We start from the raw sequence: 25,527 nt of genomic DNA, 5'->3' as shown, positions 1-25,527 counted from the left end.
ATGGACGAGCCAAATTCCATTTGCTGAGCATGTTACCTCCATAATAAGTCAGCAGAATCAACGTCTACGAATCAACAAAGGAACTTTGGGAGAAGTTTCTAGAGCTACACGATGTCCGAAGCCAAACTCGCAAAACAAGATCTGCTTCGGAATCAACTGACCAACCTTCCCCTGAAAAGAGAGTCAGTAGTACAACTGCACACCAAGCTGAAGGAGTTAATTACCGGACTTACGAATCTCGGAGAATAGGTAACAAATCGAGATTTGTTGCGTTAAATGTTTTCCATAGAACACAAGATTGGACGTTTATAGTGTACTTTCTATTATATTTCAAAAGATCTAGAGATAAGTACTTTAGATAGTTTATTTTTCCACTTTAGAACTTCACAAATCTAGATATACAGAATTGAAAAAGGAGCCCAGTCAGAATGTTGCCTTAAAGGCAAGAATAAACGATCTAGACTTCGAAGCGTCAATCGATGAAGATGAAGCGACCGTAATGGTAAAAAAATTTAGTAAATTTATTAAATATAATAAATTTAATAAAGCCTAGGCTAAGAAACATTCTTGGAGCAAAAGGAAGGTCCAATGCTACAGCTGCAATGAAGAAGGGTACATCAAGGATGATTGCCCAAAGCAGAAGATGAAGGAGAAGAAAGAGCCAATTAAATCCAGGCACAAAAACTTGAAAATACGCCAGACTAGCCCTATTGGCGGACCATCAAGGAGAAGATGAAAGCAACTCAGAGATGAATATCGATGAAGGGGAAGGATCCTCGGAAGAAAGCTACGATGAAGGAGGAGCATTAGAACACGAGGTAAGTGAGGTATGTGCCCTACCTCTTAAAAAGTCATTTCAATTTATCAAGATGCTTTCTAAGAATATAGTAAAAGTAGAAAAAAACAATGCTTAGATAAAAATGACCTTAACCAATTCATGCCCATTAAAAATGTATGATAGTCTAAGAGTGGAATGAAAAATTGAAAGCATAAATAGACAAATTAGAAAATGACTATGCATGTTTGAATTCAAATATGTTTCGAAAATCAAAATAAAAAAATTATGATAGAATTAACTAGTAAGTCAGAAATATCTAAGGATAAATTAGGAAAATCTTTAGAAATTATGTACCTCTAAAATTTTTAGTAAACTCAATAGAAATTTATATTGGATTTCAAAATTTTTTTTAATTTAAATCTATTTAAATGTTTATTTTGAATACAAATGAGTATCGAAATCCGTGAATATTCATCTTAAATGTAAAATTTTAGTTTGATGTGTCAAGCTGCCGTCAAAATTTTTAGTATGAAGCTGGTCTTTCTCATGCGAAAGTAAATTGAGTATATACTTAGAATCCATTTTTGTAAAATCGTCATTTTGGAGCGGATCACATAATCATATGATCCGAAACATCAAATCGATTCTAAATCATGTAGGAATATTTTTTTACAATAAATTAGAGCAGAATCCTATGACTCGAGCACATGAGAAGAAAATGAGAGTTGCAGAGATGAGGATGTTAAAGTGAATATGTGGACATGCGAGGATGGACAAAATAAGAAATGGGAGCATTAGAGAGAAAGTCAGAGTTGCATCTATTGAGAAAAACTCCTAGCGACACGTTTAAGATGGTACGGATATGTACTTAGACGACAAATAAATGCTCTAGTTAGGCGATGTGAAACTATGATAAACATGAATATCAAACGAGGAAGAGGAAGACAAAAAAAAACTTGGTTAGCAACAATAAAACAAGATAAAATTTATTTAAATATAGATGATGATATAATAGGAGATAGAGTTCAATGTCGTAAAAGGATTCATACAGCCGACCCCACCTAGTAGGAAAAGGCTTGGTTGTTGTTATTGTTGTTGTTGAAATCGAAACAGAATCGGTGGGAACGTAGCAAGATCGATAGAATCGGAGTAGGAACAGTAAAAGCTTGAGAGACTATAAATTTTGATTCGAGTTGAATCACTAGACTAATAATATATCAAATTGAAGCATTTTCAAAGATCTATAATTAATTATTGAGTACAACTTGTAACTACCAATTTCATGATAAAAACACACATCGTTTAAAACCTTTCTAGAGATCTAGAAGGTTTTTAGTCTTTTTTTTTTTTTTTTATATTATCTTTTGACATTTTATAATTTATGTTATTTTTATCTTTTATAGAGTTAGGGTTAGAATTTTAAGACTATTTAAACATCTATTTAGTTATTTTTACTTTAATTTTATCAATAATATTTTATCATTTTATTTTTTCCAAAATGATAAAATTTTGGATGTCTATTACTTGATATACATATCTTTAGAAGATTGTTTAAAGTGTTTGTATTCAAATCAAAAGTTTCAGTAACTTCCTCTACGTTAGCTAATTTGTTGATTTTTAAATTGAGTTATCTTACGAATAAGAAAATATTTTGGTGATTGAATGTGATTATTATTATTGTGTTAGTAGAAATTTTATATTCTTTCATTTTATGATATGAAAATATAAATAATATTGAATGTTATTGTGCTAGACTGGTAGTTAAATTACTAGTTAATTTAAATTTGTATATACTATAGTGTTAAAGTATCGATGATTTCATGTATATATTAAATTATTAATCTATTTATATATAAATAATCTTTTTAGATATTAATTTTGATTATTAATCATGTACCATAAAATTTTAAGGGGTTTAAATAAAATTATAGGATCCTACCATCAAATCTCGACCAATCCAATCCTATTATAACTCCAAATCGATTTTATATAAAATCATAATTCTACAAACTATCTTGGAATCATCTCTTTATTATACAGCCAAGATAAGCACATTCTAATGTATATTTAATCTAACAAACAAAACGGAAAAAGTGTGCCCAAAGAAAAGGGGACCCCAAACGTTAATAAGATTCTCTTGCAAACATACACACACACGCAAAGTGCCACGCCCCACATGGACTAGATCTGCTAAAGAAGAGAATGAGATGAAGGTGGGGCAATGCCTTGTGGATGGAACAATGAGGCATGCGACGGGTAAGGTGAGAATCAAGATCGACATTCATTTTCCTTATTTTTATCAAACAAATTAAAGAGAGGCACATGTATATATATCTTATAGAATTAAGCTCTTGTTGGTCTCAAAACTCTTCTTTGTTCCACAGTACTTGTAGGTAGTTATCAACAAAGTGGTTGCCTCTCTCAATCTTCCCAGCCCCCATGAGCAAGAGGGAGTCCAAGAAAAGTACACCCCAATTTGTGTGGCTATGCCCTATACGAAATTAAGTAGTGCATGGGATCCACATTGTTATATTTTGCTATGACCTTATGCTTATGCTTGGGTAAAGGATAAAACAAGAATCTAATGCAGTTTGTCTGAAAAAAAAAAAGTCATAGCTGCTAAATATGTAATATACATTCTCAAGTCTCGTCCCCTCCCCAGATTAATTATCATATTCTCCTCTTCCACGGCAGCAGGCAGCAGGTTGCCGAAGCAATCTAAGCTAGGTTGGAGCTGCCATATATAGCTGGTTATTAATCATATCCTTGTTTAGTTCTTTTTGATCGTCCCTTTTCTTTTTTTTTTTCTATATTTTGTTAGTTTTCCTATATTCATATGTACGAATTATATTTTCTATATTTTGTTAGTTTGACATGAACTATGCAAGTTTACTTAATTTCTTGGATTAATCCAGAGCTACAAGTCTGCAATCGTCTCTTGTTGTTTAACTAACTATAAGAGATGGAAAATGATTCTCTCGCATCCCTCGATATTCTTAGAGATGTGCATCGCATGGCGAGTTTTTTCACTAAGCAACTACTGACCCCGGAAAGAGAATCGGTGGAAGCCATCCAGGCGACGATCTTTCGAGTTCCTGAGAACATCCGCAGAACCAATGCCGATTCTTTTGAACCAAAGATGGTCTCTCTCGGCCCCTACCACCATGGAAAGAAACGCTTTCGAGCAACGGATGAAAGGATCAAATTGCCCAATGCCACCAACTTTTTCAAGCGCACCAACCGCATGGACGTGGATTTTGTGCAGCGCATTGTCGAGCGATTCAAGGAGTGGGAGCCGAATTTACGTTGTGGCTATTCGGAGCAGATCAGCATGACCAGCAATGAGTTCGTGGCGATGATGATGCTCGACTGCGCTTTCATGGCCGAGTTTCTACGGGAGCATGCCGCGGGGTGTTATGTAACACAGAAGGAAGACTACTTGTGGAAGTGGGCAGCTCCATCGATTGTCAACGATATGCTGGTTGTCGAAAACCAGTTACCTCTTCCTCCCCTTCTTTATCTCCTCAATGAGCGCACAGATGACAATCGCCTCTTAACGAAATTCCTCTGGCATGATATCATGCTGCTAATTCACCGAAACCTCTCTCCGCCCTGGACCTCGACCTCGACCTCGACCTCGAACGTTATCTTTAAAGAAAATTCTCATTTGCTCCATCTTTTTCATGGATGGCTAGTTAGCCAGCTGCGAGGAAAGGCGAAACATCTGGATACCGCCGACTTACCTTCCTTCCCTAGTGCTGAGATGCTCGAATTGAAGCAATGAGAATACAATTTACAAATAAGACCGATGGCAGTAGCTTCTTGGACATCACTTTTAACGAAAGCAAGAGATCCATGGAGATTCCTCAACTCCTCATCAACGATGACAACATCTCCCTCCTCCGAAACCTCATCACTTTCGAGCAGCAATGCCATGAGGTCGACAACTACATCTCCGCTTACGTTTGGTTCATGGACTGCTTGATAAACACTGACAAGGACGTGGCGGTGCTCCGGAAACATAACATCATCGTCAGCCGCATGCGCAATGACGAAGAAGTGGCTCACATATTCAACGAGCTCCGAAGGACGGATGCCTCTGTCGTCGACTTCGATCATTTCTATCTTGCAGAGGTAATGGACAATGTACAGAGCTACTCCAGAAACAGGTGGAACAGACTTTGGGGATTGTGAAATTTCTCATGGCTGAGGCAAAACTATTTCAGGAATCGGTGGGTGACTATCGTCGTCAGTGTAGCTATTTTCTTCAATCTTCTCACTTTGGTGCAAACTGTTTATGCAGTTCTCAGTTACCTCAAGCAGTGAAAGCATATTGTGAAGACTAGTGAATATTGCTTTGATTTTAAATAAAGGTTTAGCGAGTATGTAAAACTATTCTACTCCTAATGTAGATCGTATGTATAATTAACTCATTTGCTTATGATGGTGCTTTAGATATATAACAAGTTATATAAATATAACATTGGACTATGATAATCATCTTAATTATAGGCTAAAGAGGAGAATGAGATGAAGGTGGGGGCAATGACTCATGAAACATTGAGGCGTATAATGGTCCCTCGGATGGATCTAGTGGTTAGCACATGAGATGTTGTCATAATGAGGTATGGAGTTCGAATCTCGATAGAGCCGAGATAAATACATTCTTTATGTGTTAGTCATTATTCCAAAGGTTAGTAGTTGTCCGTGATTTACCTCTTCCGTGTTGACCTTGGGACGGATTGGCGAGGACACTGAAAGCGAGCGTATTCACCTTTTTACCATAATGAGGCGTATAGTGGTCATGTATCATACGGATATACAAAAAAAAAAAAAAAAACTGCTTATTATGACAACTACTTACAGTGTACGTATGGAAGATATATATATTCCTCAAGTCTCACCCCCCCCTTCCCAGCTTAACATTATATTCTAATTCTCCTTTTCCACGATGATAAAAAATAGCTATTCAAGATAATAATTAGAAGACTTATCATATTCAACATAATAATAAAAAATTAATTTCAATTATTGAACATTTATCTGTTTGGATTGCAATCGATCATATTTGTCATTATCATAAATATTTATTATAATGTTTTTTTATATATTATCTATGTATATATATATATGATTGTTAGCATGCGTGTAACATTAATCGTCAATAGAGAAAGCCATTATTTCTTTGCTTGCTAAAACTACACCCTACTTGTTATTTAATAATCCATGCATGTTGCTAAAACATTAATCATCATACCTTTAGTTCTTTTTAATTAATTGTCTCTTTTCTTTTTCTATGTTTTTAATTGTTAGTTTTTGTATATATATATTCATATGTACGATTATTTAAGTTTGCTTAATTCCCTGGAATATAATTCAGAGCTACAATTTTGCCATCAAGTTTAGATCCTTAATTGAAAGGTGGTTTACATAATAAAAGATGGAAAGTAAGAATATCGCACACCTGCCGATGATTTTTGCGAAGAAGGTGATGTCGGCCTCAGGCGAACCGAAGGGAGCCATCATCTTTCGAGTTCCTAAAAGCGTCTGGGACTGGACAGCCAGTGCCAACTATTTTGAACCAAAGATCGTCTCCCTCGGCCCCTACCACTACCATGGAACCTTGGTGAAAGGATCAAATGGTCATACGCCAACAACTTTTTCAGGCGCATCATCGGCAAGGACACGAATTTAGAGCAGCACGTTATCAAGAGATTCACGGATTTAGCGGTGGACATTTTCGAGAGATTTAAGAATTTAGAGTTTAATTCACGCCGTGCCTACTGGCACGAGATCGACATGACTAGCAGTAAGTTCCTGGAGATGATGATGCTTGACTGCGTTTTCATGACCGAGTTTCTCTTGTTGCAACGAGAGATCAAGAATAGGCGCCATGGAACAGAGATAGAAGAGTACTACTACCCATGGAAGTGGGCAACCTCATTGATTCTCAACGATATGTTGATTCTCGAAAATCAGGTTCCTCTTTTTCTCCTTTATCAGGTCCTCACTGAGCATATCAAGTTCACTATGCATCAAACCTCAGTCGAATTCTTCTTTGAAGATTTCATTCTGCAAATTCACCGGAACCTCTCTCCAACCTCAAACGTCATTATATCATCGTACTCCCTTTTATCAAAGGAAACAAGTGCCCATTTGCTCCATGTTTTCTATTTAGTTCTTGTTAGCGAGTTACGGAAAAAGGCAAATCACCTTCTTCACACCGTCCAATTGATAGAATTTGATCAAGAAAATGGCAGACTTAATTGGAGACCTGAGTTACAATAGCAGAGCTCTTCAATATCTTAATATCAAAATGAGAGTTATATATATACTCTCGTGATTACATTGATTACATCATAACAGCAGTTGATTTTCAAAACCTCGTAAATAGTTATATTTGACCAATCTTCTTAGATGCTATACCCAATCTATTGAGAATCATCAAAACAGTTATGGTTCTTGAGAATTGTCATTTTTATATTTTCAATAAGTGCATTAATTCCAACACTCCCCCTTAATGCATTTTCTTTGTGACTCCAATTTGTTCTCTGAGAAAACAGAATTTTTCTTTGGGAAGCGCTTTAGTTAAAATATCAGCAAATTGTTCTTGAGTGTTGCAATATTCCAATTGAATTTCTCCCTTCTGAATTGCTTCTCTAATAAAATGATACTTGATTGCAATATGTTTTGTGCGATCATGATTAATTGGATTCTTGCCAATAGCAATAGCTGACTTGTTATCACAATGCAATATGATTTTTTCTTGTTTTTCTCCCATGTCACAAAGAATTCTTTGCAGCCATATAGCTTGAGACGTTGCTTTTGAAGCTGCAATATATTCTGCTTCAGCAGTGGACTGAGCTACAACTTTTTGTTTCTTTGAAGCCCATGAACATATTCTAGAACCAATTGAAAAAATATAACCTGAAGTGCTTTTCATATCATCAAGACAACCGGCCCAATCACTATTAGAATACCCGTTTAATCTTGAATTTTCAACCATTTTATATGAAATTCCATAGTCAATTGTACCTTGCAAATATCTTAGAACTCTTTTTGCTATTCCATAATGAATTTGACTTGGTGCTTGCATGAATCTGGACAGTAAGCTTGCTGCAAACATTATATCAGGCCTAGTAGATGTTAAATATAAAAGGCTTCCAATCAAACTTCTGTATGCTGCAGTATCAACTTTTGGAACTCCATCTTCTTTCTTTAACTTCTCATTCACAATTAGTGGTGTGTCGACGGCTTTACATCCAAACAAATTAAACTTCTTGAGAACATTTTCAGTATACTTCCTTTGAGAAATAAAAATCTCATTTTCCATTTGAGTTACTTCAATTCCCAAAAAATAATGTAGTAGCCCTAAATCTGTCATCTCGTAGGTGCTCATCATGTCTCTTTTGAAATGATAAATCATATCTTCATTATTGCCGGTGAAGATTAAATCATCAACATATATTGAAACAATAAGGATTGCATCTTTCCTTCTTAAGACATAGAGTGTATGCTCATTTTGACTTCTGTGAAAACCTTTCGTAGTAAAATATTTATCAATCTCAGCATACCAGGTTCGAGGAGCCTGCTTCAATCCATAGAGAGCTTTTCTCAACTTATAGACTTTATTTTCTTCCCCTTTCACAAAGAACCCTTGTGGTTGCTCCACATATATTTCCTCTTCTAGAATCCCATTCAAAAAAGCCGACTTGACATCGAGTTGGTAAATCTTCCATTTCTTTTGTGCAGCAAGAGCAATCAATGTTCGAATAGTCTCTAATCTTGCCACAGGAGCAAATGTTTCATAGAAGTCAATTCCTGGTTTTTGAGAAAAACCTCTAGCCACAAGTCTTGCCTTATATTTCTGAATGCTCCCATCTTGATTAACTTTTGTTTTGAAAACCCATTTGACTCCGATTATTTCCCGATCTTTTGGATGATCAACAAGCTGCCATGTTTGATTTTTCTCAATCATAGCGATTTCATCGTGCATGGCCTTTTTCCAATATTCATGTTTATTGGCATCTTCAAAGCAGTCTGATCAATTTCAGAAAAATTGCATGCTTCATATATTTCACTCAATTTTCGAGTTTGTCTTGGGGAAGTTTCTGAAGAAGAAAAACTTGGACTAGAATTTGGTGAACTTGGTGGAGTTTGGAGAATACCTTCAGATTCAGAACTTATCCTTGTTTCAGAGTCCCCTGTACTTCTACTTGCTGGAGTTGATGAAGATAATATAACATCCTGTATTTGTGACTGTTCAAGCTTTTCTTTTTCTTTCCAATTCCAAGCTGCATTTTCATCAAAAATAACATCTCTGCTCACAATTAGTTGTTTAGCTTCCACATCATATAATCGATATCCTTTTGTGTTGGAGCTGTATCCGACAAAAACACATTTCTTGCTTTTTTTATCGAACTTAGTTCTTTTTTCAGAAGGAATGTGAGCATAACATATACAACCAAAAACTTTTAAATGTCTTACTGACGGTTTGACTCCACTCCAAGCTTCAAATGGAGTTGTATTCTTGATTGCCTTGGTTGGACTCCTATTGAGAATATACACTGCTGAATATACAGCTTCTGCCCAAAAACCCTTCGGTAAGAATTTCTCATTTAGCATGGATGTTGTCATTTCTACAATGGTTCTGTTTTTCCTTTCAGCGATGCCATTTTGTTGTGGACTATATCCTGCCGTCAATTGCTTCCAAATCCCTTCATCTTTGTAAAAATTTTCAAATTCTTGAGAGGTATATTCTCCTCCTCTGTCACTCCGTATGGTTTTAATATAATAGTTACTTTGTCTTTCAACAAAGGCCTTAAATCTTTTGAATACAAGAAAAGTTTCTGATTTTTCCTTCAAAAAATAAACCCAAGTCATTCTTGAGAAATCATCAATAAATAAGAGGAAATACCTCTGCTGTCCTAAGGAGGGTGTTCGCATTTTGCCACAAATATCAGTGTGAATCAATTCCAATGGTGCTTTTGCTCGCCAAGAACTTTGTTGAGGAAATGAATTCCGATGTTGCTTGCCCATGATGCACTTTTCACAAAGTTCTGTTATAGATTCGATTTCAGGTAGTCCCTTTACCATATTTTTCTGCTTGAGAAGCTTCAGGCCATTAAAGTTCAAATGACAGAACCTTTTATGCCATAGCCAAGTGTCTTGTTTAACTTCACCTTGCAGCGCCATAAAAGCATCAGTTTGAAGATTAATAGAGAAACTTCTATTGCTCTTCATTTTTATATACGCAATCACCTGATCTTTTTCTTTCTTATCAAATATAGTGCATCCATCATTTTCGAAATGAAGACAATAGCCATTTTCAACCAGTTGCCCTACACTCAATAAATTTTGCTTGATTTCAGGCACAAACAATACATCGTTGACATATTTTGTACCCCTTTTTGTTTCGATTGAAATCCTCCCTTTGCCTTTTGACTCAACGATGGCACCATTTCCTAATTTCACCTTTAGAATAATAGTTGAATCAAGACTAAGAAAAATATTCTCATTACCTGACATGTGATTACTGCAGCCACTATCAAGAAGCCATGTGCTATTTTTTTCTTCAAGAGTTAATTGGCAAGCATAGAATAAATGATCCTTTTCATCATTATCTTCTTCTTTATCTTGAATTCCCCTTTTAAATCTGCAATCTTTTCCAATATGTCCGAACCTTTTACAATGCTGACATTGAGGTTTTCCACGATGCCAACAATTCGTAGAAGTATGACCTTGTCTTTTGCATATCGTACAAGAGGGCTTGGAATTATATATTAACTCCTTTTTGTTATTGTGGTCTTCCCTTCTATTGGATTCTCCTTTTTGGAATTTTCCTTTGTCATTTTCCTGATCAGTTTTAAAACTGCTTTCTTTGAAGGAATTTTGATGTTTTAAACTCAGCTTTGTCTGAAGAGCACTTTCCAACGGTTGCTCATTACATATTGTCCTTCTTTGCTCATGAGATTCTAACGATCCCATTAATTCTTCGATTGACAGAGTGGTGAGATCTTTAGATTCTTCAATGGCCACAACAATATGTTCAAACTTTTCTGGCAAGCTAATAAGAATTTTTTGGATTACCTTTTGATCAGCAACGTCTTCTCCAAGAATTCTCATATGATTGATTACTTCAATTACTTTAGAGAAATACTCTTTAATAGACTCGGATTCCTTCATCTTTAGATTTTCAAACTCTCTACGAAAAGTTTGAAGTTTGATAACTTTAGCTTTGTTGTTGCCTTGAAATTCTCGTTCCAGAATATCCCAAGCATTTTTTGCTGAAGTAGCTCTCATAATTCTCGGAAAGATAGTTATGGTGACTCCATTTTGAATTTTTGAGAGAGCTTTAGCATCTATCATGCGATCTGATTCAAGCTTCTCAACATTTGCTGCTGAAGGTTGAACCGTTGCTTCAGATTCTTCAAAACCATTAGCAACGATACTCCATAAGCCTTCAGACATAAGTAAAGTCTTCATTTTCACCTTCCAGAAATCATAATTGTCTCCACCAAATACTGGAATGTTTGAATATGAAATTGTAGAATTTTGCATTGAAGTGAATGTCATTTTTGAACTTGTAGAAGACTCCCAACCAGATCTTTAACCTGGCTCTGATACCACTTTGATAGAACAATCTGTGTTTGATCAAGAAAATGACAGACTTAATTGGAGACCTGAGTTGCAATAGCAGAGCTCTTCAATATCTTAATATCAAAATGAGAGTTATATATATACTCTCGTGATTACATTGATTACATCATAACAGCAGTTGATTTTCAAAACCTCGTAAATAGTTATATTTGACCAATCTTCTTAGATGCTATACCCAATCTTTTGAGAATCATCAAAACAGTTATGGTTCTTGAGAATTGTCATTTTTATATTTTCAATAAGTGCATTAATTCCAACACCAATTACCTTCCTTCCCCAGTGCTGAGATGCTCCAAGCAATGAGAATACAATTTACAAATAAGACAGATTGCAGTAGCTTATTGGACATTACTTTCGATGAACGCAAGAGATCCATGGGCATTCCTCAACTCCTCATCGAGGATGACAACATCTCCCTCCTCCAAAACCTCATCGCTTTCGAGCAGCAATATTGCCATGGGCTTGGTTACTGCGTCTCCGCTTACGTTTGGTTCATGAACTGCTTGATAAACACAGACAAAGACGCGGCGGTCCTCCGGAAACATAAGATCATCGTCAGCCGCCTGCACAGTGACGAAGAAGTGGCTCGCATATTCAACGAGCTCCGAAAAACGGCTGCCACTGTCGTCGACTTCGACCATTTCTATCTTGCAGAGGTAATGATCAATGTGGACAGCTACTGCAGAAACAGTTCTAACAGACTTTGGGCGCTATGGAATTTCTCATGGTTGAGGCAAAACTATTTCAAGAATCGATGGGTGACTATCGGTGTCACTGCAGTTGTTTTGTTCAACCTTCTCACTCTGGTGAAACTATATATGCTATTCTCAGTTACGCCAAGCAGTGAAAGTATATTGTGAAGAATAATGATGGCGATTGATTTTAATTAATAAAGGTTTAACGCATAAATAATATAGGATTGTTTGGACAACTACTTTGCTCAGATCACATATTATATTTAATATTATCATATTTGTTTGTAATGGTGTTTTCCATAACAACTTGTATAAATATATCATTGGAGGGAGTTTTACTCTGAAATTTTCTTATGTCTTTAATTGTGATATTGTCTTTTTCTAATTATATGAAAAATATACTGTCTTGCTTTCCCTCTTACTACGAGTGCGCTTGTCCTAGGCATCTCTTTAAGTGAAATCAATATCAAAGCGGCCATGTTTCGATACCAATTATAGAATCATTATGCTAAAGGGGGAAGAAGGTGAATAGCGCTCGTGATTTTCACCTTTTTCAGAAATCATTCGCGTAAAGAGTACGTACAACGGAAAGGAAGTAAAGAAAGAAAAAATCAAACTAACACTTTTGACTTTACTTGGTTCAGAGTCTATGACAACTCTTACTCTAAGGTCCACACTCGTTGAGTATTTACTTTGAACAATTCACTAGCAATTCCGAATAATACAAAGATGAGTACAACAAGTTAATAATTTAAGTATTACAACTGAAAATTATACTGACAACGATGATGTTGAAATTATGAGCTTTTGGTCGTCGGAGTAGCGTTATAGTTTCGTCGGATCATCTTTGGAGTAGCGTGTAAGAGAAGGATCTCGAAGATAAGTTGTATTGAACCCTCTAATCGAAGACTTCTTTTATAGACTGATAAAGACGCCTTCAACACTATAGAAGTTATCCCCTCATCCTCAGACTTGATAACCTCCGCAATCTGCACTGTTTATCCATCTGAAGGTGCCTTCAAGGCACTCTAATGCATCTTCCATCCAGTCTCCAGGGCGCCTTTGGCTGCATGGAAGACGCCTCCATGCCTTTCTACGCGGGACTTCTGACAAGGTGTTCGAGGCGCCTGCAACACCATAGAAGGTGCCTCGAGTATTGTTCACCCGAGGTAATCCTGTGTACATTTTATTCTTGCAAGGCACATTAGTCAAAATACAAAAGATACCCTGCAAAATAAAATTAGCACAATAAAATATGATTAATAAACTATTTAACAGTTTCCTGACTGTCTGATTTTAACTTTTAGATTTCCCAGAAATCGTAGGTCGAACCGACGCCTACTGCTTCCTCAATGGGGAATGCATCTTCACCTACTCTTCTCAAGAGAATTTATCTTTTGCCAAACTAGTCCTCCAAATCATTTGGACTTTTACTTAGCGTCCGAGACATCAAGACTTTTCGCTGAACATCCAATCCCTGACCCATCCAACCTTCCGCCCAGTATCCGTGACTCCTAGGACTTTCACCTAGTGTCCTCGACCTTAGGATTTCGTCTAACGCCTTCGACCCACTAAGACTTTGTCTAGTCTCCCGAACCAGGACTTCGTTACCTGACTATAGCTAAGACTTTTCACCTACCTAACCTCAAGTAAGATTTTCTTTTGCCTAAGATCATTTAGGACTTCCCTACATACTTATTTGGATCATTCTTTATATGCCCAAGATTTCATAATTGGATCAAATGAAGAGAGTTCTAAGCTAAAAAGGGCTTGATGGGGATTATGCTTCATATGCCCAAGATTTCGTATTTGGATCAAACGAAGAGATGGGGATTATGCTTCATATGCCCAAGATTTCATATTTGAATCAAACGAACAAAGTTCTAAGCCAAAAAGGAAAAAGATCAAGAGCACTAAAGATTTTTCTTGAGTGATTAGAGAGGCAACAACTATTCTTGGGGAAGAACTTAACAATGCAAGTAACCAATTAAGTAAAGCATTGGAATATGACGAAGGCACTGAAAATGAGGTTTTAACAAAGTTACCTGGGTTTAGCATGTTGGAGCGACATAAAGCGACAAGAACAAGTAGTTGTAATCGTGAGACTACAAATATTTTCTTCACCATACCAGATGATGAGAAAGAAGTTTTTGTAAAAGTATTATTGAGTGAAGATATTTGAGACGTAGACATGTAGGTTTTGTTGTCATTTATTTGAACAAGTTAAACTTGTAATTTCCTAGACAGGCTAAACTTAGTGGTTAAACTTTATTTTTTTTATGAAACTTGGTGGTTAATTTGTTCGGTATAGTAAAATTTGATTTGATTTAGTTTAGTATGATTTTATTCCGATGATTAAATTTAGTTTGATTTAATTTGATCTTGTCTAAAAAATATATAAAAATATATACGTGTTCATTCTTGGAATTCACTTTTCATTTTAAACTTTTAGAAGTTCTATTCTGTTATCTAATTAGTGATACACTCAGACATCTCTGTAGGTGCTTATATGACATTGAGGCATATAATAGTTTAGTTAAAGTCCTATTTTAATACTCACACTTAAAGTCAGATCATACTAAGGGGAACCTGCAACAATTTGCTTTGTTACAGCCTCCTGGATGTCACAGAATTGTTATTGATTATGTAATATATTGGCTAGTGTTTTCATTCCTATGAAAAGTTAGTTTTCAAGCTGTATCATAAATTACCAGCTTTCTCGCTGAGGACATCGGCCGACAGGTAAGGGATTTTTCATCAGAGGAATTTGCTCATTTTCAGTTACTTTTTCCAACAGCAGGTAGAGTCAATCATATTAATTTCATAATTTCTACTTCTCTCTTATTTTCCATTGTGACAGTTGCTCACATATGGTCGAAGAATTCCAATTACTGAGCTTTTTGCAAGGATAGATGCTGTTGATACCAGCACCATTAAACGTGTGGCGAACCGCTTCATTTTTGATCAGGTTTAGTGGATGATAATTTTCTCATCCACTAATACCCACTAATACTTGTTCTATGATAAATACATAAATGAGAAGATCTTAAATTAGTAAGAGACAAATCAGTTTATCTCTAGAATCCTCTTGATGAATATGTTCTTTGAGCCGAACATAAGAATGATTCATTTGGTTAAATAGCTCCATTTTTTTTCTCTCATTTTAATGATATCAAAATTGACACACGTCTTGGCATCTAAATTAACCCGGCTTGAATGAAATATATATTCTTCAGCTAAAACTTTCTATATGAACATTGCAGGACGTCACAATTGCAGCCATGGGATGTCGCAATTTTAGGTTCGATAAAATATGATTTGATTTAGTTTAGTCTAATTTTATTCTATTCGATTAAATTTAATTTTATTTAATTTGATCTTGTTTAATTTAGTATGATTGAATTTGATTTAATTGAGAAGAAAAATAAAATTAATTAATTAAATTCTATTATAAGGATATTTTTATCATTTTTCAATAATATGAATTACATTTTTTTATAAAACAAGAATATACATCAAACAAAAGAATAAAATCATCCTTATAAACAAAGATTATATGTATAGTATACAACTATTTTACCAAACTGAGTAATGTAATCCTGATTATATTATATTACATTATATTCATTACAAATTTGATTATATTATTAGTTTAATTTGTTGGAATAAAAATAAAGTTTTAACTTTGAATCATTTATCATTTTATATATTTTTATTTCGAGTTTAATTTTCTTATCTGAAAGGATGAACTAACTCAAAATGGCATACTGACATCTATAGTGAGGATTCGATAATAAACATGATTAAAATTGATGATCCATAATAATAATCCGTAATGATGTTATTGGAAGGGGTATGTCTATCCTTATCCTCCAAGTCAAAAGGATGTGTCAAAAAATTTAAGAGGGCATAATCCACGTCTCCGTAATGATACCTAACTAATCCGAATTATAGATTTATAAACTAATTGACTAAACCTATTATGTTAGATCAATATCATTAGTTGAAGGAATTCTAACACTATAACTACACCAAAGAAGGTGTATTGTAGTTATTTATTTATTTATTTATCATATAATAGTTGGTGTAATTAAATAAAAAATATTAAACTTAAGTTGTCGAGAATTTATTTTGGACTTCACCCAAAAAAAAATCAATTCCAATGGATATATTTTCTATCTTATAAGTTCATAATTTTTTTAATGTATTTTTAATGTGAGATTTGATTATATCTCTAATAAAAAAATAATTATATATACACCTACCCTTAACTTTTCACTATAACAAAATAAAAATAATTACTTTAATTAATTAAAAATTATCTACCATTTACCTTATATTGATTTTTAATAATGTCTCACCTAGGATCTTAGTTGAACTTTTTTTTTCCGGGGTCATGGTGCTGCAGTAAGATATTCAGGTTATCACCTAGGTATTCACGGTTCGAATCCTAATTATAGCGTATGTGTAAGAATTTTCCCTCCAAATAGGTGGCGTAACCAAAGGGTGCTGGATTTTTAGACTGACCACCGCGTATACTTCCCGATTTATCCTGATGATCGATGAAAAACTTTTATGGAACCGAATTGATCACCATAGAAATAATTAATAGGGCTAACTAAAATTATCATTTAGTTGTAAAGGACTTACCATTTACCTTAGAAATTCTTTAATTTGTATGGTAAACATTAAAAGGGTATTCTAAATTATTCAAATAGTTAAAAGGACCGTCCAGTAAAAATAAAAAAAAAAATCGGAGAATACTCTTATTTTTAACGTTATTGTGTCAGTTATAGAGTAATTTCTTGTTTATAACGGCTAGTCTATAATTATTATATGTAACAACTAATTTAATTAGGGGTAAAAATGAATCCGACTCACTAAGTTGATCTGAGTCAATACGAAAAATATCGGATTAAGATTGGGAGTTTTTAGATTCAGATTGGAAGTTTTTGGGTTATGTTAGGATCGGGTTGGATTTGAGTTGATTCGAGTTGGCCTGAATTTAAGATTTAGGATTTTTTTTAGATTAAATTTGATTTTATTTTAAAAATTAAAATTTATGTACATCAATTATGATAGTAAATGAACTGAATATTCGTGAACAAACTTATGTTTAACTTGATAAAAGTTTGTTTTTGTTCATTCAATATACACAAGATCAATTAAATGAATAAACTTGAATAACTCGTTTAATTAAACGAGTAAGCTTAAACACATATGTGTTGAGTTTGTTAACATTCATAAACAACGTTCGTGAATAGCGTTTTTGAACAACATTCGTGAATAATATTCGTGAACCATGTTCATCAATAAAACTCTTATCAATTTGCTAAATAAATAAAGAAACTTTTAAAATGAATAAATAAATTTATAATATATATAAAGTTCAATAACTAATCAAACAAGCTTAAAATGTAAAAATTTCAAACAATCAAATAAGTTTGAATTGAGAGTTTGATAATATCTAAACGAACCAAACTCAAGTCACACTCAATTCTAGCTCAAACTCATAAAAAAGAAACTAAGTCAAATTTGAACAATCATTTAACGGCTTGGTTAATTGTAAACTCAGCTCAGCTTTGATTACTCTATCAAACAAGCTGGAGCAGTACTATAAAGCTTGGCTTAGCTTTCTTATAGTCCTAATATCAATAGCAGAAGGTTAGTATCATAATGATAAAATATTAAAATAAAAATAAAAAAATATAGAAAATAGCACTAAAATTCATGTTGGCCGGGTTATCATATTTAGAGTTATCAAATTGTGTATGGATTCGGGTCATATTCGGATTGTGATTTTTTTAAATATCCATACTTTGACCCAACTCGATCCACAGAGTCAATTAGGAAATCCCTAAATATAATACTATTTTTTTATTTTCAATATTAGAGAATGATTAGTTGTGTGAGAAACGGTAAAAATTATAATCAATTAGGAAATTATCAAAACCCATTAGCAAAAAAAAAAAATGATTAGCAAAGAAGAAACCAATGAAATTGCAAGATATAGGAGATTTAAATAATGACATAAAGCCTCACTGTGCAGAACAAAAAATTCATTTATTCAAAGCTTCATTGTGAAGCACAATGTCTTTTGCTCCCTTTTTACCTTCGTGTAAACCATTCGTATAAGAAAAATGGGAATCTGACAATCAATTAGGTTTTGAACAAGTCATAATACTAATCTGCTAACCTACTGTGTGTATATGTAAGATACTTTGATAGCAAAAAAACGCTGTAAAACTAAAGGGAGAGTTTTTTGAACCTATAGAAGTGGATAGGTTAGTCCAGACCCGGTTTAAGGGATAGACCGGCCCAAATTGGAGCACATTATTTTTATAAAAAATTTATACATCATTATTTTACAAAATCTCCCATTGATGAGCCACCAATTGCCACCACGTATGTTCAGATTATTAAATGGCATGATGCTTCGATTTCTGCTGACCGCTTCGTGATTAATGACATTCTCTTCCTCAATTTTAGATGAAGTTTTAGTATATCTATTATATAAGACTTAGATGGCGTTTAATTCTTTCAGAATCAAAATAGAAATAAAAGTATAATATTATAGAATAAAATAGATATAAACATAAATATTATTTTTAAAAATAATATTTAATTAGTTGAATATTTTCTATTGGAATAAATTAAAATTTTTCTTTTTATCTTTAGAGGAAAATAAGAGAAAAAAATTAGATGGAAGAGAAAATTAAAGCGTGAAAGAAAATACGACGAAAGAGAAAGTATGATGAGAGAGAAAATATGATGGAAAAAAATGAATAGAGGGAAAGTGTGACAAAAGAAAATGAGAAAAGAAAATATGATGGGAGAGAATATGGTGGCAAAAGGCGACTACGCACACACCCCAGTGCCCTAGCCAACCCGTCCTAGAGTCAATACGGAGAAGGAAATCACGAATGACTACTAGCCTTTGGAATGTGATGATGGGAGAGAAAATGGTGAGAGAGGATGAGGAGAGAAAAAATATGATGAAAGAGAGTGTGATGGGAGAGAATAAAGAGAGAGAGAGTGTAACGATAGAAAATGAAGAGAGATTGTGTGTGATGGAAGATGTTGAGGAGAGAAAAAGTACGATAAGAGAGAAAATGCGATGAGAAAAAAATAAAGAAAGAGAGTGTGATTGGAGGAAAAGCATGATGAGAGAAACAGTATGATGAGAAAAAAGTATGATGAGAGAGGATGAGCAGAGAGAAAGTGTGATGAGAGAGAAAGTGTGATAAAAGAGAACGAAAAGAGAGAGAAAGTATGATAAGAGAAAATAAGAAAAGAGTGTGTATGGTGGGAGATACTGAGAAGAGATAAAATATGTTAAGAGAGAAAGTGTGATAATAGAATGAAAAGAGAAAAAAATATGATGAGAGAGAACAAGAAGAGAGAAAGTAATATGAAAAAAAATTGAATAAATATATTAAAGATATTTTCATTTAAAACTTAATTTTCATTTCTATTCTGATTAAAACCCAAGTTTTTAGATTTCATTCTAAAATTTTAATTTCATTCCCATCAACCAAATATAAGGTTTGGAAATGAACTCATTCTCTCATTCCCAAACTCTTAAATCAAGCACTACCTTAATTTCATTTTCCTCCTTCACTTTAATTTTACAACTAGACAATCTTAGTCATCGTGATTAGATCTCATTCTCATCATTGCTCCACGTTTCTCCTGATCTCCTCCCTCGAACCCTCCAATGATACTCTTAGAGGAAGGCAGAACGCCCTTCTTCTTCATTAGTAATATTTTTTCCCCGCTTTTATCTTTTTCCTTGATAAGAACATGAATTAAGGATTTTTTTTTTCCATAGAGCTCAAAGTAAAATGCTAATATTTTAAAATATCATTTTTTTTTCAGTTTTCGTATGGGCTATCCAATTTCAATCTTTGCGTGAGTGATGGGAATACACCGATTGGAATTTGGACATTAAGTTACATGTAAACTTGTCAAACTTGCAATATCTGAACTGTAATCTTATCGTGCGAAAGTAAATCAATGATTGTGTCGTTTTAGGATGGAGCACCTAACAAGTTATTTAACGGTGTGGGCAAATGAAACTCTAGTATTCTAATTCTAGTTCAATATCTTACAAAAAAAAAAAAAAATCGTTATCTTAGCGGTCCCCTAGTGTCAACCCTATAAATATAAAAGGAAGTAAATATAGGTACATAAATCATAGACACATGGTGGAATAAATCACAAATCGTCAATTTTTGAGAATTATAATATCTTAAAAAAAAAAAAAAAAACTTAGACAAAAAAGTGACATATGCGATTGTATTTATACTTTTGATTATCTATTGAGAATAAATTATATATAGATACTATCTTATAGATAATGTTACTTAAATTAATGAAATAAATTTTAATATTTATTTTTCTATTATTATATTTGTGTAGTTAATAGTCGAACTTGAAATATCATCCAATTGAAATTATACGATATAAATCAAGTTTTTTCTTTTAATTTTAAGTAATTTTAATTTGATAAAATAATAACGATTTATATTTTCTTTTTAATTATTATTTAAATATAAATATGTCTATTAAAAAAATATAATTTTGGATATTCAAAATGTATGAAAAAAATAAAAGAATTAATTCAATCTCAAAAAGCCACTTGATAGATTTATCACTAATATTCAAAATCAGAACTCCAAAAATAATACATTTGAATATTTAAATGAAAAATCAATTGAATTTTTCATTAGAAGATAACATTTTAGGAAAAAATCTGTCAAGAATTTTTTAATGATTATAAATTTAATTCATTAAATATTAATATTAATAAAAAAGATAATAATAATTCAGTAGAAGAAAATGATAAATTAATACATCATGAAGATAAAGTTTTTTCATAATATTGATGAATTTACTATTCAAAATATATAGGAAAAATATAAATATAAATTTAATAGATTTATTAGATGAAAAAGGTCCAATTAGATAAATCAATTAGATAAAAAATTTTAGACAATTTTTTATGATTTATTCATTCCCTAATGGAATCCCATTTTCATCAGGATTTTCTTACGCAATTATATTTCATCAGTATTCCCGTCGTTATTCACGGAGATTCTTGTAGTGCGAAGCTCCTTGGTTCAATATCAGCATGGATTTTGTGTTGAGATTATCCTACACTTAACAAACCTCAGTTCTAGTTGTGGTTGATAGATTTTTAAAGATACACATTTTATAGCTTGCAAAAAGAATATGGATGTTATCTGAATTGCTCATCTTTACTTCAAGGAGATTGTGCATTTATATGGCAGCGTTCCTTGATCAAGACTTCAGATCGGGATACCAAGTTCATCCATCATTTCTAGAAAAGTTTATGGGAAAAATTAGGTATGCAGTTGAACTTTAGTAATGTTTATCACCCTCAGACAGATGGACAAACCGATGTGGTGAATCAGAGTCTGTACAATTTTCTAAGATGTATCACAAGAACTAAGTTAAAACAGTGGAACTTAGTATTGTCTCAAGCAAAGTTTGCCTACGATAGATCAAGAAATAGGATCATAGGTCTGAGTTCTTTGAGATTGGTTATGGGCAAAACTCATCCATGGTTCTGGACTTAGTCCCTATTCCACATGTAGGACGATGTAGTCCTAAAGAAGATGAGATGGAAGAGCATCTTCAGGGCATTCCTAAGTAGGTGAAACTCGCAATTCCAGAGAAAAATATCAAGTACAAGACTCATATTGATAGTCATCGTCGTCAGGTACTTTTTGAGGTTGGAGATTTTATCTGGGCTGTATTGACTCATGATCGTTTTCCCATTGGCGAGTATCACAAGCTCAAAGAGTGGGAGATCCGACCATATGAGATACTACAGAAGATCAACGACAATGTCTACAGGTTGTGCCTTCTTGGTCATTTGAAGACTTCTAATTTCTTTAATGTATAACACTCGACTCCCTATTCTGAGGATATTGATGATATTACCACGAAATCGAGGACGAATTCTTTTCAACTTGGGACAACTAATGCAAGACCAACCTAGGAGAACCTAATCTTTCAGAGAGCATAACTTTTGAATCGAAACTCAAATTAGGTTCTATCAGTGCTCACACGTGTAAAATTCATAAATCTATATTTGTTATTAGGGTAGCTTGTAATCACCATGTTTTGGATCCAAAATCAATCGTTTAAGTACTTTTCAAAGCCTTCGAAGATGGTTTTGCTATTTTTAATCATATCCATTTTATGATATTTTTGTTATTTATAGGTTAGACTTTATCTATATCAATATCCTATTTTATTAATTCCTTTTTGTTATTAGTTTTTTTCTTTTTTATAATTTTTTTTCCTTTCTTTATAAGTTAGAAATTGAAATTGTAGATTACAAATTCTTTCATTTTTAGTCTAAGAGTTTAGAGGTATATAAACATTTATTCAGTTATTTGGGAAATCAATCCTTTATTATTAACAATTTTTTTTTTTTTTTTTTTTTTTAGCAAAACACGATTTCTCTTTGTTGTCTTCAGATTTTCTTGTTATCTTCTACTTAATTCCTCCTTCTACTTATGTCCTGAGTCACTTTTCCTTTTGTCTTCATGTAAACCATTCGTATAAGACAAAAGGTAATCTGACAATCAATCAGGTTCGAACAATAGTCATAATACAAATCTGCTACCCTACTGTGTGATGCGAGATACTTTGATAGCAAAAAATTATTGTAAAGCAATTACCAATTAAAAAAAATAAAGGGAGAGATTTTTTAATCTATAGCAGTGGATACACTCCTCGTTTCACAGTTTACTTATCAGGCTTATTCTTATTTCAGGTGCAGCACTACTTTGAGTATGAACATCCAAACGGAACAGATGTGGCGTTAGGTCTCGTCACAGATTCCTCAAATCAAGCTGATGATCAACCGTGACAAACGCCTCGTACAGAGAGGTCAAGATGATCATGACTGCTCGTGTATTTGTTCTAAAGGAAATTCAACCTTAAGAGACGAGGGCAACCCCCTTTGATGTTCCTTCTGCTTTGCTCTGTTGATTTCAAATGAGTAAATAAAATGTCCGTCCGAATACAGATTCACCTGGAATCATTTAAAGTTTTTGTTTTTTTAGTCAACGATTTCGCTTCTATTTCACTGAGAAAGAAAAACTACTTTAGATCGTGGAATTTTTTTTTTTCGCATTTTTCTCTTAGTTAATATATAAATTTTTTATGCATACAAACCCAATACGGCAATTTATCAAAAGGTGTACTAGGTTTAATGTATTTACCAAAAGGTATATCATCATTTGATATTTATCAAAAGACGGAGTTTACCAAAATCAATTCCCAGATTACCCCTCTGGCTAACCTGACAATCGCCTTTTTCAAACACATTTTTCCAAGCATCCAAGCCGAAATTAGAATTGAAAAATAATTTATGGTTCGGATGCACGTCTTCTCACCGTTTCTCTCCCTCCATCCCTCTGTGTGGTGTTATAAACTTGAAAGAAAAAAGAAATATGAACTCTGCGCTTACCATTACTGCTCGTGGTGGTTGGCGGGATTGCAATAGACCAGTTAGGTTTATGACAAAATTGCGTAAGAGTTGCTAGAGGAGACCAAGGACAAATTAAGTTAAGAACGTCATCCGAGAAGGACAAACTTCTTGCAAGAGGAAAATTAGTAGAAGCACACATTTAAAGATTTAGACATGTATGTATTGTTTTTTTACTGTAAATTAGGGTAGTGAAGATAAATAAAAATTACACTATTGGTGGGAAGGGTGGCAGCAAAAAGTGTTTTTATGGTTAATTTTGGTTGTGTGGGGAATAATATTCAACAACACCTGAATTATGATGTAATAGAAGACTTAATCGATTTAAGTCATGTTAGTTTTTGACGTTGATAGTTAAGGTTGGCTAAAAATTGTTTATTTATGGTTTAGGGTTTAGTCAGTGGTGGTTCTAGTTTACAAGAAGTATCTGCTTCAAAAGGGGCCTGATATCTATGACGTGTTATGTGGTTAAAACTTTGTTTTTACATCAGACCCTTCCTAGTTTGAGCAAAATTACAATTTAACTACAGAAATAGATTATGTAGTTGTAAATTTACTAAAATAGTTTGTAATTTATTTATCAGGAATGATCATATAACTGACGAAATTCTATCTGAGATATGGAATACTCTTGATGCAAATTCTAGCATTGGACATGCAGATAATGTAGGAGAAGTATCCAGAACAAATATTCTATCATCTTCACAGTATAATTGTGTGCATAACACAAATAGAAATACAAGCAGTAATTTCACATTTGATCTAAATGAAGAAGCTAGTATTCAAGAAGATGAGGTTCTGAACCCGTGTGTAACACTTGTTGATTACTATGGGCCTAGTTGGAGTGAGGAGGAAGGGTATTATAACCGAAATGGAGAGGAAATGCAATGCAATACAGATGTACAAGAATTCTTTGCTGATGATATGCATATTGAACAATATGAAATATCTCAAGAGCAGTACAGTGACTTAGAGGAGGAGTTCCCAATAGCTGATGACCCATATATTCTAAATTCTCGATTGCTCCAAAGGCCAATTGAAGAGGCAACAGATCAACATGAATTTTTTGTAGGACAGATATTTCCGTCTTGACAAGAGTTCAAGAATGAACTTGTGAAGCATGCCATGGTTAAACATATGAGATATAACCCAGTTGACACTCGGAAAAATAAAGTAAAAGCTGTCTGCTTCAATCAACCTTGTAAGTGGAGAGTAGTTGCCAGGGGGGATGTCGAGTTCATTGTTACGAAATATATAAAAGAACACCAATGTGGCACCATTAGGGAAAGTGCTGATCATCAAGCATGCTCTTCATCCTTTGTAGCTTCTTTTGTTGAAGAGCAATTTCTTGCTAATGAACAATACAAGCCAAGTATGATTATAGCAGATATAAAAGCCAGGTTCGGAGTGACCATATCCTACAGAAAAGCTTACATAGCTCGAGAGAAAGTGATGAAGAAAGTTGTTGGAGATTATGATCAAGCATATAGAGATCTTCCACTATATCTGCGTGAGTTAAGAGTCAGGGATCCTGAAACCTATGTGGCACTACACAGGAATGGGGATAATAAGTTCCAACGCTGTTTTTGGGGTTTTGGAGCTTGTAGAAGAGTATTCAGGTCTTATCTGCATAAATTAATTGGAATTGATGCCACACACCTAAGAGGCAAATATCCGGGTGTGTTGTTGATGGCTACATCAATAGATGCTAATGACAATGTCCTCCCAGTAGCCTTTGGAATCGTTGAAGTTGAATGTGAGTCTGCATGAGAGTGGTTTCTGGATCATACGAAGAGATTCTTTAATGTTGATCCAGAGTCAATGAGTATAGTATCAGATAGACATCGTGGCATTATAGCAGCAGTTAG

General features: G+C 33.7%; 3 protein-coding genes across 3 annotated transcripts in view; all 3 read left to right on the top strand.

The window, feature by feature from the left end:
• The first annotated feature begins 3,045 nt into the window (after positions 1 to 3,045).
• LOC122052539 (UPF0481 protein At3g47200-like) overlaps positions 3,046 to 25,527 on the top strand; it is a 43,063-nt gene continuing 20,581 nt past the window's right edge. Inside the window, exon 1 of the mRNA XM_042614108.1 lies at positions 3,046 to 3,528. The gene's annotated coding sequence lies outside the window, so the exon portion shown is untranslated. The remainder of the gene's footprint in view (positions 3,529 to 25,527) is intronic.
• Positions 3,741 to 4,562, top strand: LOC122050707 (UPF0481 protein At3g47200-like). The gene has a single exon (XM_042611593.1). The coding sequence runs from the start codon at positions 3,741 to 3,743 to the stop codon at positions 4,560 to 4,562; it is 822 nt and encodes a 273-aa protein (XP_042467527.1).
• On the top strand, positions 6,127 to 12,412 carry LOC122052540. The gene is made up of 2 exons (XM_042614111.1): positions 6,127 to 6,757; positions 11,718 to 12,412. The coding sequence occupies exon 2, from the start codon at positions 11,725 to 11,727 to the stop codon at positions 12,295 to 12,297; it is 573 nt and encodes a 190-aa protein (XP_042470045.1). The 5' UTR covers positions 6,127 to 6,757; positions 11,718 to 11,724; the 3' UTR covers positions 12,298 to 12,412.

Source organism: Zingiber officinale, chromosome 3A, assembly GCF_018446385.1.
Source record: "Zingiber officinale cultivar Zhangliang chromosome 3A, Zo_v1.1, whole genome shotgun sequence".
Lineage (NCBI taxonomy): Eukaryota > Viridiplantae > Streptophyta > Magnoliopsida > Zingiberales > Zingiberaceae > Zingiber > Zingiber officinale.
This window is presented reverse-complemented; position numbering and strand designations above follow the sequence as displayed.

Coding starts and splice junctions, on each gene's coding strand:
- LOC122050707 (XM_042611593.1), top strand. CDS start 3,741: ATGGAAAATGATTCTCTCGCATCCCTCGATATTCTTAGAGATGTGCAT.
- LOC122052540 (XM_042614111.1), top strand. CDS start 11,725: ATGCTCCAAGCAATGAGAATACAATTTACAAATAAGACAGATTGCAGT.